General features: G+C 27.0%; 1 protein-coding gene across 4 annotated transcripts; it reads left to right on the top strand.

The window, feature by feature from the left end:
* Positions 1-2,094: 2,094 nt before the first annotated feature.
* LOC107453425 (uncharacterized) lies at positions 2,095-18,037 on the top strand. Of its 4 annotated transcripts, none has more exons than XM_016070257.4 (7): positions 2,095-2,310; positions 5,070-5,336; positions 6,627-6,821; positions 9,287-9,394; positions 10,740-10,897; positions 12,945-13,797; positions 15,971-18,037. In XM_016070257.4, exons 1-7 carry the CDS (start codon positions 2,224-2,226, stop codon positions 16,004-16,006), a joined length of 1,704 nt encoding a protein of 567 aa, XP_015925743.3. In that variant the 5' UTR covers positions 2,095-2,223; the 3' UTR covers positions 16,007-18,037. The 4 variants fall into 4 exon arrangements, with proteins under 4 accessions (XP_015925743.3, XP_071035565.2, XP_042896512.2 ...); XM_071179464.2 differs by having other exon boundaries at positions 12,948-13,797; positions 15,971-17,524; XM_043040578.3 differs by lacking the exon at positions 2,095-2,310 and adding an exon at positions 2,323-2,571 and having other exon boundaries at positions 12,948-13,797; positions 15,971-17,524.
* The last annotated feature ends 317 nt before the right edge of the window (positions 18,038-18,354 follow it).

Raw genomic sequence — 18,354 nt, 5'->3', positions numbered from 1 at the left:
TATAAATGAAGATATTAGTTTTTAAAAATATTAAGATATATATATTCATATTTTAAAAATATTAATATAAAATGTTAATTAATATTAGAAGAGGTAATCATGTAATCAAATAAATGTTTGAATAAAATTTACTAGAAAAATCGCTAACAGGAAGAGTAAAATAAGATTTAAAAAATAAAATTTTTTACTTATAAATGTACCATGTAATTAAAATCCCCAAACAAGTAATAGTTTTAAAAAATAAATTTTATTTTAAAATAAAGAATTTCTTTTAAGAAAAATTTAAATATAGAAAATAATGTTTTTAAATAGAAATAAGGTTTTTAAAAAACAATTAAATATTTTTAAAACAAAGAATGTTTTTTGAAAATCTATATATATATTTCTCTTACACGGCACCAAAAAAAAGCCTCATTACAACTCCCCGAATGGCAACGTTAGAAAATCGACCAATGATTGCTGCTAAAAATGTCACATGGCAAATGTAGATGAGGTGGCTCAACATATAGCGCTTTTAAAAACGGAAACAATAACCAGAGTGAGCATTATCAGGTTGTTCAATTCAGCTGTGGCAATCTCATACTATTAAGCTAGGCAGAAGTGAGTAGTAGATCTCTATTTTGTCGAAAGCGCTTTTCTGAAGTACTTTGTACAACTAAACAAGATTCTTTTCACAACACTTAAATATTTATTTTATTTTCTTCATTTATAGAGAAAACAGTCGGCAAAGAATTCTGTTAGGTTAAAAAACCTTTCACTAAAAAAAGAACGAATTCTAAAAGAAATAAAAATAAGCAACTTAAAAAATAAAAATGCTGTTGCCAGCCATAGAATTTGTTGAAAGTTAACTTAGCAACATAAATCAAAATGACACAGAAGCGCAACTAGATCAAAATTATGATACCTGAGTGCTTGACGTAACAAATCCTTCAATTCTATAAGTGTTGTATCGCCAAATGCCCAAATTAACAATTGCAATTTCAAATTAATATTGAAATGTACAGGTTTAGAATTTTCTGCAGTGAAAAGTTTTCGGAACTTCAGTATTCAAAAAAGTATACATAAGCTAGACGTTAAGAACGTATCCAATGAGCGAGCATTGGATTGCGAAGCAATCCGAAATGAACTGCGAAAGCAGTTTCGGGGGTTGGCGAGCGCCAGCGAGTAGGGGGCGAAGCTTCCTAGTAAATAATATTCAACAAAATAAGAATTTTCTTATAAATAATAATAAAAATTTGATTTTCTTTAAATAAAAAAGCAATATTTAAAAAATAATAATAATAATTCCCTTCAGCCAGTAATAAAAATAAATAATGATTTTAAAAAATCAATTTAGATTTTTGAAATTAAGAATTTCCTTAAACTTATAAATAATGTTATTAAAAATAAAAATTCCTTCAATAAGAATGCTTATATTTTTAAAAACAAGAAATTCCTTTTAAACAAGAAATTCCTTTTAAAAAACAAACTTTTATTTTAAAAAATATAATTTTTAAAAACAAAATTTCCCCCAAGAAATTGCTGAAAAGGTTACAAGCGCACCACCCAAATGTGAGGAAGAGCGTCATGCTCTTCCTCGTTATATATTTTATTCTATAAGTTTCATCGGCAATAAACATTTGGTGTAAAAGCGGCAATAATCGCGCCAAGCTAGTTTACGGGCTAAGCAGTAGAATCATATGAGGCTTTGAGTCGAAGGGGAGGGAAAATGAAAACCTGGACCCGAGGATGAAACAACTACGACACCGCAACGAGAATGCCCTTTATCCTATATTTTATGAGAAAAGTCCAGTTTATGCATGTGCGCTTAATCTGTGTTGCACAGAGCTGCCCTGCGCTGCATTGGAATTTGGCCTTTTTTTACGACGCATTTACGCTATCAATGCGAGCGTAGAAAAGTCGTGAACCAATCAGCGTATCATATTTGATCAGCAAAATTTTTCCTTATCAAATAATTGTTTTATGGGAAAATTGAGACTCTTTATTTCATTCAAATCTAGCAGTAGTGCATATTGCATAACTGTTTCAAGAAATTTATCTTAAAAACTAATTATCAGCTAATAATCAAATAATATTGAAATATTAAAAATCATGTTTGGCAGCATCAGTAAACAACCGGTCGATTTGTTTTGGTTTTTGTTTTCTGTTGTTTGCCATTGATTTCCTAAAAAATATATAATTTAATAAAAATTCAAACGATCACAATGAAAAAACTGTATTCAGATGGAGATGTACCAATTCGTCAAACAAATTGGTCAAAGTAGATATGGTGATGTTTGGCTTGTTAAGGGTGCAAAGACAAAAAGAAATGTAAACTGCATTGACTACGCTATTATGTTATTATTTACTTCGATAAGTGTATTAAATTTTATATTTGGCCTTGAAGGCTAAAATTGATCGATAAAATACGTAATGTCTTTACATGCAGAAAATGTTTACATATCAAGAGAGCTGTTAAAGATTTCTGTCGTATTAAATATCTTTGCACTTGATTATTTTTGTTTAGTTAATTCTTGGCAAAATATTTATCAATATCATTTCTGTTCATATAGTCGAAATAAAATGCTTTTTGTAGGCAGAATATTTTGTTAATGTAGATTCGTTTATTTTTATATCCGTTTTATTTTTACATATTTAATATTTTTATTTGTACGAATATTTAATTAAAATTTCTTCGACTACTTTTTTATACACTGGTGTATTTTATGTTTGCATACGACTTTACAATATGTTTAGAATTTTCAAAAAATGCAGTAAGAACATTGGTATTGTATCTGTAATATAGCATTGGTACTGACTAATGTTCAAGACTTGGGCTGAAAATTTTAATAATTGAGACTATTTCTTTTCATTTAAAGTTAGTTTCTTATGATTGAGTACTTATAAATTGTTTTGTTTAAAAATTTCTTCTAGCCATTTTGAGATGTAATAAAAATAAAGCATTTTGGACCTGTGCATAAGCATATGTCTTTCATAGGAAAAAAACTTCAGTTTTAATACAAGTTTCATAATTAGAAGCCTTTTAATTTTCTATATTAATTGAACGAAATAGTTAATTCAAATTATTGGATTTAGAGATATTTCGATATTATGCCTACTAAATTTGTCAATGCAAAACCAATTTTGCCCGGAACAATTGATGGGGATATCTTCGTTTTGATTTGTATTTGGGCTAACTACTATTGCTGTGAAAAACAAAACTACAGCAGACAAAATGTTCTGTACTTTGAGACAAAATTAATTACCTTCCAAGTTGATCCCATTTTGTTTGTTTTACTCACTGAACACAATGCTATTTATATTCTTTTTTTCAAAATAATTTCGATTTAGAAATATTTAACTTTGTTTTAACTTCATGAATTTAAACATACAGTAATAAAAATTTGTGGTAACATTAGGTAAAATATCTCAATTTAACTAACCTGGATGCTGAGCGTCAAATTTCAATAAACCCTGTACTTCACAAAGACAGCTCAGATTAAATACAAAGCCGTTGCGAATAATTAGTTTTACAAGTTTAAAATTTAACAATTGCATATTTAATAACTCTTAAATTTTTGAAATCGAAAACCACAAATAATTAAATAATGTAAACATTTTTTTAATTTGTTTAAACTAGACATATTTATACATACAGGGGGGGGGGGAAGAAAAATTTACTTAAATTAATGGCAAGAGCCATGATCTTAATTAATAAAATGCTTAATAGCAACAAAATTTAACTACAATAAATAGATTTTAAAATTAATAAAATGTTTAATAACAACCAAAAAATTTAACTACAATAAATAGATTTTAAATTACTCTAATTTTGAAAAAATATATATTTCCTTTATTTGGGAGCCACTTGAACGTCGGGTCCTAAGGACTATGCCCCGGTGCATAGTTACGGCCTTGCTACTATCTCTGATATACAGACTGTGGAATTTCGTGTTTTTATTACATTTTATTAAAAATTTATTACAGTTGTTTTTTACAGTTACTATTACAGTTTTTTTTGTTATATTTTATTAAAAATGTTTTTTTCTGTTACATTTTATTAAAAATTTATTATTTTTTATTACATTTTATTATCACACAATTTATACTATCTATTACAATACTACTTTATTGAATTATTAACTCACTGACTTCTATTTTATAAACATGGGGACTATTTTGGGTACTGTGGACCTGAAAATAACCACTCGCCACATGACAAGTCAGCGAAAAGAGTTGCAACTAAATTAAAGAAACAACCAGTCACCTGTCCCATCCTTTTTTACTTTTTTTTTTTTTAAATCGTTTAATGATAAAAGTACATCAATGCAAAAATACTCTGGAAAACAGAATTTTCCTTAAAATTTCACAATGTCTCCATTCAAAATTTTCATCTTTCAGAATGCATCTATTTTAGATGAAAAAATTAATGTAGAAGAAGAGTTCTGTAACAATACAGTATTTTAAAGTTGTTATGTAACACATGTTAATTATTTTGCTTTAAAAAATAGTGTTGTATTTAACTTCATTTTGTCACATTTTTATGCTATTTTTATTGTTGAATTAACTTTTTATAGCCATAAATCATTTCTAACAAGAATTTTTTTAAAAAATATAATTTGTGGGGAATTATAGTGGTAGTTACGCCACAAATTTAATCCCAGCAAAAAAATTTTTGCAAAAAGTAGCTACTTAAGTCTATCAGCCAATGCCTACTAATTGAAAGTTTAAATTTTCGGGTCTACTGGTGCATGATTTTCGGTTTAGTGCCCATCTAATAGATAAATATGATTGCTTATTAATTATTGTTTTTAAATGGTTTGAAGTGTGGGGGAGAGGTAATTATTTTATTTACTAGCCAACCCATAAGAACCTTATTACTAGTTTTGTGTAGTTTAGAAAGTTCTCTTCATATCTGGTTGTGAAAACTGGAAGTTTTTTCACAAAATTTCTATAGCTTTAAAGTATTGATTGTATTTATATTCTTTAATCTGGGTATCATAGTATTGGTTTAACATAAATATCAACCTTTAAAATTATTTGCATTGTGAAATATTACTGTTATTATATTTAGAGGATTTTTTTTTCAGTATGCACTGAAGCGAATAGATTTCCACAATTCCACTAAACGTGAACAGCGAGCAGCTCATTCAGAAGCAAAGCTTTTATGTACAATTAAACATCCAAACATTGTTACATATTTAGATTCCTTTTTTAACTGTAAAGGAAGTTTATTCATTGTTATGAGTTATTGTGAAAAAGGAAGTCTGCATGATGTAATAAAAAATAGAAATGGAATTCTCTTCAAAGAAGATGAAATAATTAACTGGATTGTTCAAATCTGTATGGCATTAAAGGTAATTTTAACTAAGAATCTTAATAGTGGAAAAAAGTTATCCTATTTTATGCACTGCTTTTTAAACTGTGTTATTAAAATTTTAGTTCCTGTATTTTAAATGCATAATTATTTATTAAACTATACCATTCAATTAACTATACCATATATAATGTTTTTACTAATCTGCTATTTTTATCACTTTTGTAAGTTTATAACTGTTATTCTTTTTTTCTAAAGTTTTGTCCATTAAGCAGCGCAATCTAATGAAAATGATCCCAAATGGGAAGCCACAATTTATTTTTAAGTATGCATTTAAAACATTTCCTGAATTTTAATGTTAGAAAAGTTTTTTAAAAATGCATTGTTTATTCACATAAAAATATACAAACATTGATGTCATTCATTGATTTTTGCATAGGTGGTTTGCATTGCAAATCTTTCCAATTTGGCTATTATAAGTATTTCTTTTAATATTTGTGTTATTTCTCTATATTAAAGGTTATTAGTATATCTCTAGCTTAACCTTGCGAAATATCTTTGCTTTGAATTAAATATACTCAAAATGCAGTTTTTTATTTTTGGAAAAAAGAATTCGAGTAAACTGAATTAGTGCTTTTTAGCACCAAATAAAAAAAAAAGCACATATTAAGTGCTTTTTAATTGAAGCAAAACTCTTATTTTAAACTATATCTTATTGTAAAAAATTATCTGAGCTTTAGAACCGACAAAGAACTTAAATATATTAAAAACTATTAAAATATTTTTAAAATCTCCAATTTGGTAACATTTTTTTCACTTAGATGAAAATTATCAAAACCAAAGAATAATTCTCAGTTTTTTTTTAAACTTTTATGAGCCCAGACAAAACAGCATTGAAGTAACTTAATAAATATTAAAAAAAACGCTATTTTCACAAAACCATAATTTTTCTTCATTTTGACGTTTTGAGTTATTTTCAGAATTAGCATAAAACGCTGGTTGAAGATAGAATTATCTTGTCTTAACAGTCACAAATAGCAGTTGCAAAATCAAAGGGTTGTTTCCTCAGGGATGTTTCCCAGACCATTGCCAATTGCCCATTGTGCAGCTCTAGTGTGACGTAAATGAACAAATCAATCAAGCAAAATCAAAGCAGTTATGAAAATAGCATATTATTTGCAAGAAAACATTATTTCATGTGGCAAAAGAGCTTTTAAAAAGCAACCTTTATGTTTATTAACATAATACCTATTACTATTTGATGTTGGACTAATTCAAGAAAATTCTTTGAACAAAGTATCTTAACTTCTTTCAATTCTTTCCTTTACAGTATCTTCATGACCAAAATATTCTTCACAGAGATCTCAAAACCCAGAATATTTTCCTATCAAAGCATAATTTAATTAAAGTTGGAGATTTTGGAATATCTCGTTTATTTAAAACTGAAAATGCATCAGCATCTTTATTTTCATCACCTTCGTATACAAGCCCTGAAGTTTTTTTTGGGGAGCCTTTCTCCCAAAAGGTACTTTTTCATTTGTTAATTTTGAATAAATTGAAAGCAATTTTTATACATAAATTTCAGATAGATTTTTTATTACATTGATTTGTAAAGCAAACTTTATTTTGACGGAAAGTTAATATGAATGTTTATGTTTTTTTATTTGGATTTCTTTTAATGCTAAATTGTCATATTACACAGAATTATGTGTTTAATTCTCAGTTATGATTATTTTTCATTATTCACAAGATATTTTTGAAAATGCTATTTTGATGAAAGTTTTTTCTGAAAGTATTTGAAAAAGTAATACAGATGTCAAGGAAATTTGTTAATTGGAAAAGTTGATGAATTTCCCATTAATTGATGAGGAAGGAGTTGATGTATTTCCATTTATTCACTATTTTATTCTATAGTGATACAGGCTAGCAATTATATATTAAGCATCATAAATTACTTAAGTAAAATTAATTATGATAAATGATAAAAATGCTTAAGTTTTAAAAAAAATATGGAGCTCAAAATTAAAGAAAAACAGTAGACAAATTAAAGTGAACTACAGTAGTTTTTCAACTTATAACATGCTATTTGCTGCAACTAAAGATGCAATATAGTAAAAGTTTAAAACTAAAAATAAAAATTTTTTAATGACATCTTTTATTATTATGCCTTAGAATCTTTTTTATTATGCATCAAAGGAATGGGTGTGAAATTAAAACACCTTGTCCTTAGTGTTTAGTTCATGAATTTTAATTATAGTATACAATTCGTTACTCATAGTCCATTTCCTCCTGTATTTTTATTTTCTGTTTTGAACATGTAAGTTTGTATTGGTAAACAGCTGTCTTTTTTGTTAAATAACTTGCTTTCAGAGATCTGCAAAGTCTAATAAAAAAATAAATTAAGAAAAATGTAAACACCATAACTTTAAAAGAGATCACATATTTCAATGAATAGAGTGAATAAAATTTTCAAAAAAGAAAAATATGATTGTAAATTTCGTTTCATGGGGTTCAATCAAAAGTTATCAGTGCAAAAGAAGACTCCGATTTTTACATGAAGATGAAATACGCACTTCTAATTGTCAGTGATGAAAAGTGGTCCATATTAAATTTTTTTTTTTGTCCATAGATTACACTTGAGACTACTTAGAATAAGAATGTATGGTCCTTTCACTATTTCTTCATTTATAGGGAATTCAAGATGTTTCACATTTACTGAGGAATAAATGAGGATTAAAGAGGAATAGTAGCTAATTTGAATAATTTTTTCGAGACTTGCTAAGAATTTACTCATTGTCAATGAAAAAATATTTGTTTTGATAGTGCAAAAATTTTTAACACCTGGTTTGAAAGTGATTTCCAGAAACTAGAAGTTTAAAAAATAATTCTGATCACTATATTGCAATGAATGATATAGTTCAGTTGTTATAATGGATGTTTAAATAGCATCGAGTCTATGAAATTGCAAATGGGACTTCATTTGTCTGTCATTAAAGTTGAAAAATCGAAGTTATGTTGAAGAGTATATATTTTTTAAGAATGTATGGTAATTTTTTTAACTTTCTTATATAATGTTTTAGCTTATTATTTTTAATGTATAAGTTTCAAAAAATGCAATTGAAAAGAGGAAAGTACATTTTTACATAATGTGTTATTTAACTAAACATAACATTTTATTTGACTAAATGTGTCTATTTTTGTAACTATTTTTATTGTTTTATTTTATTTGTGATCTTGTTAGCATTAACCAATTGTTTATTATGGCTTATTAAGTTAAATTGTTGCAATTTGTTTTCATTTGTATTTGGTAACAATTATTAATATGGTTTTAAAGAAGAAAAAAGAATATAAAGATTATAAATGTTTTTTTTTGCTTTGCATTAAATAGCTTTTTAATAAATCATTACTGTGTACTCTCAAATAACACCAAGGCAAACTGTTGATTTATCTTGTAGACATTTTTTTTTTATCTTGAATTTATTTGCTGCCATTGAAGATTACAAGTTTTTGTCAAATAATTTCACTTTTGTTTTCTTTTATCTGTAGCCTATATTTGCAAAAGTAAAATTCATTTCCATTGAATAAATTTTTTATTAATTTCAAAATATATTAAGAGGAAATACTTTTATAAAAAGCAAATAGATACGTCAGGTTGCAAGACATTGTTTTGGGATTTCATAAATTTTAGGTATTAAAAGTTATGTGTAGTTTTTTTACTACTTTAAGTTAGTTTTTAGGTTTTATTACTGAATGCACATGGATTTTTTGGTCATTTCGGGAAATATACCTGTAATAAACATTTAAAATATATTTTTTCATCTTCCATGATGGCTGTGTTTCTCCTATCTTTTTTCCTTAAGTCTTATAATTTGTGTTACAATAATTGTATAAGCTTTTAATGAAAATTAAATTGTCAGATATTAAAATTATTGTGTCTAAAATTTTATTTTGATAATGAAATTAATTATTTTCACATAAATGTTATTACAGTCAGATGTCTGGTCTCTAGGCTGCTGTGGATATGAATTGGCTACCCTGAACTATGCTTTTACTATGCAAGACATTTCTTCGTCAATGCACCAAATTATAAATACAAAAGTAAAATTTATTGCTTTTTTTGAAAGCAAGAAAATTTTTTCTGCATTTTTTTTTGTTTTAAATTATTCATTTAATGTTGATTTGAGATACTAGAGCCCATCTTTGAATTAAATTATTTTCATTTTATGGAAACATCTACGTATAAGTCTTAGTTAACACAATATGTTACCATGAGAGAAGTATGTTACAGATTTATTCTGAACTTCAGATACAGATTACTTCTGAAGTATGTTACAGATTTATTTGCTTCTTTTTGAACATAAATAGTCCCGCAGTGGACTGATCAAAAAGACACCTTTCCCAGTAGAACACTGAAGTCAATCACCACTGGCTGCGGTCAATAAGCGGGTGGGTGACCACTTTGATCAACCTGCATAGGGACTGAGGATATGCGGTATCAGTCCTGCTTAAACTATTCTACCGTAAAGTGCTCTACTTTGCGCTCCGGTCACCAGGCTACCAGAGCAGGGGAGTCATCCCTTCTGCAGGGCATCAAAATTGCGATGGCATGTCTAGGGATCATCCTCCGGGATGTTTCCCAAACCGTCGCCAACAGCCCATTGTGCGGCTCTAGTGCGACATAAATAAAGTACCTACCTTTGAACCTTAATAAATAATTTCATATTTATTTATGTTCTAAAAGATATTATTATAATTCATATAATTTTTTGATTACAAGATTGAATGATTGAATTTTGATAACAAGAAACAGGATCTGAAGGACATATAAGATGAACATTTTATTAAAGAGTGTAGAGAAAGCAGTTACCACTCAGCACAGAGATTCATTATTTGGCTATTTATAAAAACCAAGCTAATTACTGTGAAAAAAGATTGTTGCATTGAAAATTATTTGGTAGAAAATAAACCTTAAAGAATGTTACTAATTATGATAAAGCTATTATGGTCTTGAATTTTTGTATCAATGTTAAAGCAAATTAAAAAGGAATACACATTTATGGAATTTGATTTCTGCTACAAGTGTTTTTAGAAAAAAGTTTAATGAGTAAAGTCTTATTGTCGTATTTTAGTCATAAAATGTGAGGTAAATTTGGAATACTAAAAATTGTTTTAAAATTTGATTATAGAACTTATGTTTGATACCTACTTATAATAAATTAATATTATTCTAATTTAATATTTTTTGTTTAATTTTTCTTACAAGTAAGCATTTATTCTTCAGAGAACATTTATTTTAATTGTCTAAATTTTTGATATTTTCCTTTGTTAGGGAAATTTTTATGTATAATAACTTTACAGACATAGATTTTTTGTTTGTAATCCTTTCTTTCTAATAGTTATCATTATAACATCATACCTGTTGATATTTCTATTCATTTTATAGACATCTTCAATAGCTGAAAATTATTCATCAGAACTATTTTGCCTTATATCCTCGATGCTTAATGTAGAACCAGATAAACGTCCAAGTGCCACCACACTATTGTTGAATGATTATATTCGCAAGCACATCTTACTTTTCCTCAAAGATTCTTCTGATAGGTATTAAATTTTATATACATACCATTATTGTTTTTACAATGTACTGTTTTTATTCTATTATTGAATTGTTAGAAATTGTTAATGTATTATTTTTGCTGTTTTTATTCATTGCTTTGTAAATATATCAGTATCGTGAAACTTGTCAAGATGACCACGCTTGTCAGTTGACCATCTTGTCTAATTTGACCACTATTATCGAGAACCAAATTTATCTCATATAATAAAAGGAACAAAACTTGTAATATTACCACCCATCAGTCTATCTTGTATGTTGATCTCTAAAATAAGTCAAGTTTGTATGGTGGTATTATTTTATGTTATTCTAATCCCTTTATAATGCATCCAACAACAAAAAAAAGTGAACTCCATTAAATTGTATTTTGTAAATGCATAGTTTTTTCGAAAGTACTTTAATAGTTGTTGTTGTATTATATTTTGATCAAGTTTTTTTTTATTGGTATTAAGTAAATAAATGTCCAACATTCTTAAAATGTTCCTATTCAAATTCCATTTATTTATGATGTAATAGCTATAGTTCTGACCAGCGATTGATGATGATGTGTGAATGAAAATACATTATTTCTACAAAATATATGAAAAGAATAGTTTAATATTTAGTAGAATTAAAATTTCCTTTTTAAAAGTTAGCTGACATATTTTTAAATGTTTTAACCCAGTAATTTTAATCAGTTCTGCTGTTCTTTATTTTAAAATAGATTCCTAGTTGAATTTACTTAGAATGACCGATATACATGAGAAAAAAATTGTTTCCTTTTAGAACTATTAATAAACTTCTTTTTTAAAAATTTATTTATGCATCAATAAAAGCATATCTCTTTTTTTTCTTTCTTTACTCATGTTTAACCCTTGGTAGTTTTACAAATAAACTTATTTTTTTGAAATTAATTTTAAAAAAGATAACTGGCAAATGTTTATGTTATATAAGCTAAAATCTGGATACTAATTTAGTGAATTTTAAAATATAAACTTTTGAAAATCATAATTTTTTTAACTTGTTTTTAAAATTAAACCTTATTCACCCTATTTTTATTTTATATATTAAGTAAGCTAACTTAATTGTTTCCTTATAATTTTATTCTTTACCTTTACAGTTGCTATTTCAATATATTTTTGCCATACTTATAAGTAGTGAGACTTATTTCTACAAATAAAGTTACTCACATGACAAAAAAGTTCATCTATCCAAAGTGTTTATATTTTATAACAAACTCTTTTCTTATAACAGTGTTGACATTTTCATTCCAGAAAAAAATATTGTCATATATAGAATATGACTAAATGAACTCTTAACCATCACAACTCATAAAATAATTTTCTTAGATAAACTCTAATATCTCTTTATAGTTATAGTTGTAATTTTTAAAACTATTAATAAATAATGTTTTCATTGCTGCAAGGTTTACAGAATTGGAATTGTACTCTATGTTAATTTAAATGTGCGAAAATTTTTTTTTTTAAAAATGCAAATAATTTAAAGTCTTTAAATTTAAATTAGTTTTGTAAAATATATGCATATTTGTATTACATGAAAACTAAGTTAATTTGCAAGGTTAACTTTACAATTTATTTGTAAAATTAGCCTATATTCAGCAATTTACATTTATGCTCTAGGTATAAATGTAATTAATGTTAGAAAGTAAATTTCATGTTGGAAATTAATTAGAAAGATTAATGTTCTTATCAGTTTTGTGAAACATATACATAACATTTCTATAATATATATTTTAAGCAGAATAATATTTTTTGTTTTATGTGAAAACGAAGTTAATCTTGCATGGTTAACTTAACAATTTATCTGTAAAATTAGCCTAGATCACAAAATTTACATTTATGCTCTAGGCATAAATGTAAATAAAATTTAAAAGTAAGAATAATATTAACAAATTAAATTGTTACTAAGATACCCAAATTACTATATATTAACATGTTCAAAACTGCTCAAATGAGCAGAATATTTCTTGCATTTTACAGAAACCATGAGGTTATTTTTATTTCGAAAAAATAATTTTTATTAATAACCTTTTAGCAGTTCATCACATGACTGTAGATGTAGAAGAAAACGTACTACCAGTTCAGGAGTAAATTCTGATACAAGTTCTACTACATGCTCTAGTGAAGAATCAAAATTCTCTGGATTCAGCAAAATCAGTGAAAGCTTGTTTAAAACCGTGCCAGATGTAAATGGAAATGGTGATGGTAACGACAATAGTCAACAACAAGCCCTTAGTAAAGATTCGCCATGGGCTCAGCACGAAACTCAAGTCACGCCACCTTCCCTTTACTACAGAGCAGAGGAAGGACCGTGTACATCTGGAAAAGTTTCAGAAACTTCTGTGTTTAATTATTGTATAGAAAAGCCTTGCACATCCAAAGTAAATAGCAGCACCATAACTAATGTCTTACAGTTCGAAAAAAGACTTCAATTACAGTTACAGAAAAATAAAAGTGAAAACTCGTATCATTTCTTAAACTCTCTGACAAACTCGTTAAATATTTCGAGATTTAATAGTATGGATTGTTCCAGTGACAAGCCATTACTTAAAGGTAAATTTAATTATGGGGAGAATCCACCGAAGTCAGCAGAGAACTTATTTTCAACCTCTCAAAAATTAGACTATGAGGTTTCCAGGAGGCCAGCCACAAGTGCTATTGAAACTTTTACTGCGGTAGATGGATCATACTTGCCTCAAATAAAAGAAAATACTTCTGATAGGAATAATGTAACAAAATTGTCTGACATTAATCTGCCTCCATTGTATATTTCAAGTGATTCTAGTAGCCAGAATAGTGAAACCTTGAGCAGTCTTCCAAACTTAGAAGAATCTATTGTAGATAAGTTTTTGTTGAGAAATATTATGGAAAGTACCAAAGTCAAACAGGTATATATTTTAATATCATTAAAAATTTGTCTGAAATAATGCTCTTTTACCTTTCTCAGGGTGTGTAGCGTTTTTTAAAGGTGCTTATTTTCGATTTTTAAAAGCCCTTAAATGGGTTTTTTTTATTGGATGTTTTTAAAAAGTGCTTGATTTTCCCTTTTCAAAAATTAGAATTTTTTTTCTTCTTTACCATGTTGATTTTCAGAGTGTATTATGCAAAAGCGTAGTTTTCACATTGTTCTATTCAACGTTTTCACAAATCATTCTAGCACAATGCATTTTGGCTTACCGTTTTTCTGTAGTGTATGAAAGTGCCAATCATTTTGCATGTTTGATGAAATGCTTGTGGGCCGGTATGTGGATATACTGAGCTGGATTCAATGGGAATTATTCTTGCACTATCATGTGCAACTCTGCTGCATTTTGCAAGATATTCTCAATTTCAGACTTCATTTTCCACCCTCTGAAATTGAACCGAAAAATCTCAATCTTTTTATCGTGGCTAACATAATCAAGAAAATAATTCTTTGTCAGATACTAGTTATTTTCATGATCATGTAAAGTCTTTGAAAATTATTTTGCATTTCGTTAATGTATATACTAGTACTTAAAAATATTTTTTAAGTGCTTAAAACGTACTTATTTTTTGTTGAAAGATTTGGCTACACACCCTGTTTTTGATTGGTTAGTTAAACCAAGATCCCCAACCCAGTGCTTAAGAGATGTTATTCCTTTTTTCTTATGCAAGAATTTATTTTATTTTTTCAAAAATTAAGTTCTCCTATAATTATCAATAATTTGCATTTTCAATAAATTTTCTTAATTCAGGGATCTTTTCTGAAAAGTATTTTAGTGTTGATAGGTGAGCACAGTTCATATTATTGTTTCCTCTTTCAGTAAAGTATTGGTAAATTGTAAACTTTTTCCCTTGTTATATGCTCATATAATTTATAACACTTCCATTTTAAAATATTGAATTGAATATATGTTAAACTAATAAACAGAGAGTAATTCCAGGCTTCAAGCCCATGTATTAGAAAAACATTACAAAAAACAACCCCTTTAGTGAAACAAATCAAATTTCAGAATAGGAACGTTGCAAATTTTCTATATGCCCATTATGTATGTTTCAAAAATCTACTCCTATACTTTTTACTAAACAAATAGATAGCTATTGGAGTCAAGAAAGTCTTAACTTTCTATTCAGACAAAAAATATTAAAATAATTTAAATAGTATGAGAAAATTAAAGAATTTGAGACTATATTATCACTTATATACAACTGCTGAAGAATCAGATGGTGATATGCAATTTAAAACTGCATTTTTACTGTGCCACCTCTCAAATTTTTAGTGGCCATTTAAGATTTATGATCTTTGAATTTGACAGAAATGTCTTTTTTTTTTAACTAGATATTGCATGTGCTAGACCGTGTAGAATTAGCAACATCAAAACTTACGATTTCACGTATTCAAAGTTATTATAATTTTAATATCTTCCAAGGTATTAAAATTTTAAACAGTTTTTTAAAGCAATAGCTTTCTAAAACTATTTACTTTCTTTAAAAAATAATTTTAACCATTTTTTTGCTCTAAAAGGCCTAACCTGGGTAAAATCCTAGAAAAGTCCACCTATTGGCGACTTTGTGAAATCTCGCCAAGTTAGCAATCATTACTGGGATCAACATTGCTTTTTGATTATTAAAAAGAAACAATTTAAATTATTCGCTCGTTATTTTCAACTGGTACCTCACAAAAAAATGAAATAATAACAGTAATAAATGAAATAATGGTTCAAAAATGAAATAATAATGATGATTCTAACGACAAGAGATCAGAAGCATAAATGGCGAAAAAAATTAACCTTTTTAGCTCGTTTCTTATGAAATCCAACTTTCTTGAGGCATACATATCAAATAACCAATCAGGTTTAAGAATTTTGGTGGTGTGATTGGACATTCAAAATAACTTCCCCGAAATATCTTCCGGAAACCTAGCGAGATTTAAAAAAGTCACCAAGAGGTGGGCTATTCTAGGATCCACCCCCTAACCTGCTGTGCCCATTTTGATTTTACCTTGAATAATGACCAAAAAAAAAATCATTATGTTATAAAATTTTCTATAAATTAAGTGTTTTTTCATTTTCAATTATAGTTTTTTTCATTATTTTTCAGAAAGAAGTTGCAATTCCGGAAAAAAATGTCAAATAATTTTTATCCATATCAACTCAGCCTTATGTTGTGCTTAAACTGAATATTAAACCCAAGATGCAAGAAAATATTTATTATGAACCTCAGATATTAATTCAAATTAAAGAGAGGAAGTTTCTATATCTTTAGAAGTACTTCTAGAAGTAATTTTAGGAACCGTGAAATGAGCTCAAGTTAAAGCCATTAAGGCATACAGCTATCTCAGTGACCATAAATTATCCTGATAAGTGCAACGACAGGGAAATTATCTGTTTTGACAATATTTATGGAATTGTAACACTTGTGTACCTTATTTTTTTATATTTGTGTGTTTCCTGTGTGCTCACACTTATGATGAATGTTTGTAATATTGAAACACTAAGCATGTCTTAATTATTTTAATTTGAACTTATTACATTGTTTCCTGTCTATCTTTCCTTACAAGATTTGAATTTAAATGCTTTTTTTTTTTAACTAAAGATTTTTAGATTTGAACAGTTTGCCTTTTAAAATTCTGTACTATTTGAAGACCAAGGGGGAAGAATGGTTTGTGTCCAGTTTTAGCAAAAATGACCAGTGGATCGCCATCTGTTGCATTTTGAGGATTACTAATTTTTGACAAATCAATAACGTGTAAAATCGATTCTTTCCGAGAGTTATTACACAGTGAAGAAGGGTCTTACTGCATAAAAACCCTTCTTTTCTGCACGCAAAATTCTTTATTTGAATCAATTTTGACTTTATGAATAGAAACTATTCTTCTCGTGTTCTTCATTTTTATTAGCATTGAATGAAGTTTATCTTTATTTTTTTTTTTTAAATTTTACTTTTCTTGGAAGTCCCAAAAAACTTTTAACATGCAGCTAAAAAATGTTACTTTTCCCCTCCTTAATTTTAAGTCAATGTCGATATGTTAATAAAATCAATGATTTTAATTTTTTTTTAAAAATAATTATTAATAAAAAGAAATCAGCATCAATAGAAATTTTCAATTATTGATAATCAATTATTATGATATTCCAGAATATTCTTTCAAACATTTTAAGGAAAAGTAGAAATTTTTCTCAAATTAAAAAAACTCGATAGATTTAAAATTATATAATTGATCATGAAAACTTATTACTTTTTATTAGTTCTAACATGCTTAAAAAGTTTGTTTCCGTGAATTATTTTAAATAAATAGTTTATATAATTAACATGCTTAAAAATAGTTTAAATAATAAATAGCACATTTCATTATTGTACAAAATGAAATCTTACTTTAACTTTACAATAAAAAAAATCAGCTTTTGTTATAGTTACTCTTCAAAAATTGAACAAAAAAGCAGGCTTAAAATTATTTTCATAAACATTTTTAAAAATTACAGTTTATCTCTTCCTTTTTAAATTTAATAAATTTGAGAGTTAATTCATTAATGTAACTGCTGATATAATAATGAAACATTCAGATAATTAAAAATTTCCAATGCAACCAATTCACTAATATGAATCAACTTTATCTTTGATGGATTAAAGCCACCAAATTATTGGCATAGCATTTTTATTTACTGTCGCCAAACAAAATATAAATAAATGGGATAAAATTTTGTAATTTTATATTTTAATAATTATGAACACGTTTTTATAAAAAAAAAATTTCCTTTTCTGAAGTATAAATTTTTATTCATCACAGATATTACACTTTGCATTTCAAGTATACTCTAACTTTTCAATTAAAAAAAGTAATGCCCTACATATGTTTAGTTGCTTGTTAGTTTGAATAAATAAGTGCCTGATTAAATTTTCACAGTATTTATGTATTATCAAGCATGTTTTTTATACAAATAAGAAAATAGTAAATCTAATAGAATTTGCCATGTAAAATCTTTATTTAGAAAATTATCTGCCTAGTTATTAGATATTTTTATATTTAAACCTCTATTCTTTTTCACTGTGATAATATATGCTTAATATAATTATTTCTTTCATAATTGTGAATCTTTAAGCTATATTGTTATTGTTAAGGATCCCATGTTTATAAATTTGAACTATATTTTAATTTAATATTTTTTTTACCAAATCATTTAAAACATTTATAGAGTATTAACCCCTTGTACTAGCTGAAATTCAGAACAGGCCTTGCCTAACTTATGCACCTGAATGTTCGCGAAAAGAGCCTAAGCGGCAGATCCAGAGTGTTGGAACTTTAAATACGATATTTTGCGACTAAGTGCAAGATAGCTGCACCTGTGTTTGCTTCACGTGATGGTGCTCTTGTGAATTTCAAATGAATTTGAATCAAAAACCTTTAAAAAGTATTTCAATATCCATCAATTGCTTGATATATTTATATTGGAAGCCTTTCCACTACTCTAACTTCCACGCAAACC

Source organism: Parasteatoda tepidariorum, chromosome 1 (genome assembly GCF_982258835.1).
Source record: "Parasteatoda tepidariorum strain Cologne lab strain chromosome 1, Ptep-v5.0, whole genome shotgun sequence".
Lineage (NCBI taxonomy): Eukaryota > Metazoa > Arthropoda > Arachnida > Araneae > Theridiidae > Parasteatoda > Parasteatoda tepidariorum.
Note: the sequence above shows the minus strand (reverse complement) of the source record. Positions and strands in the feature narration are given on the sequence as shown.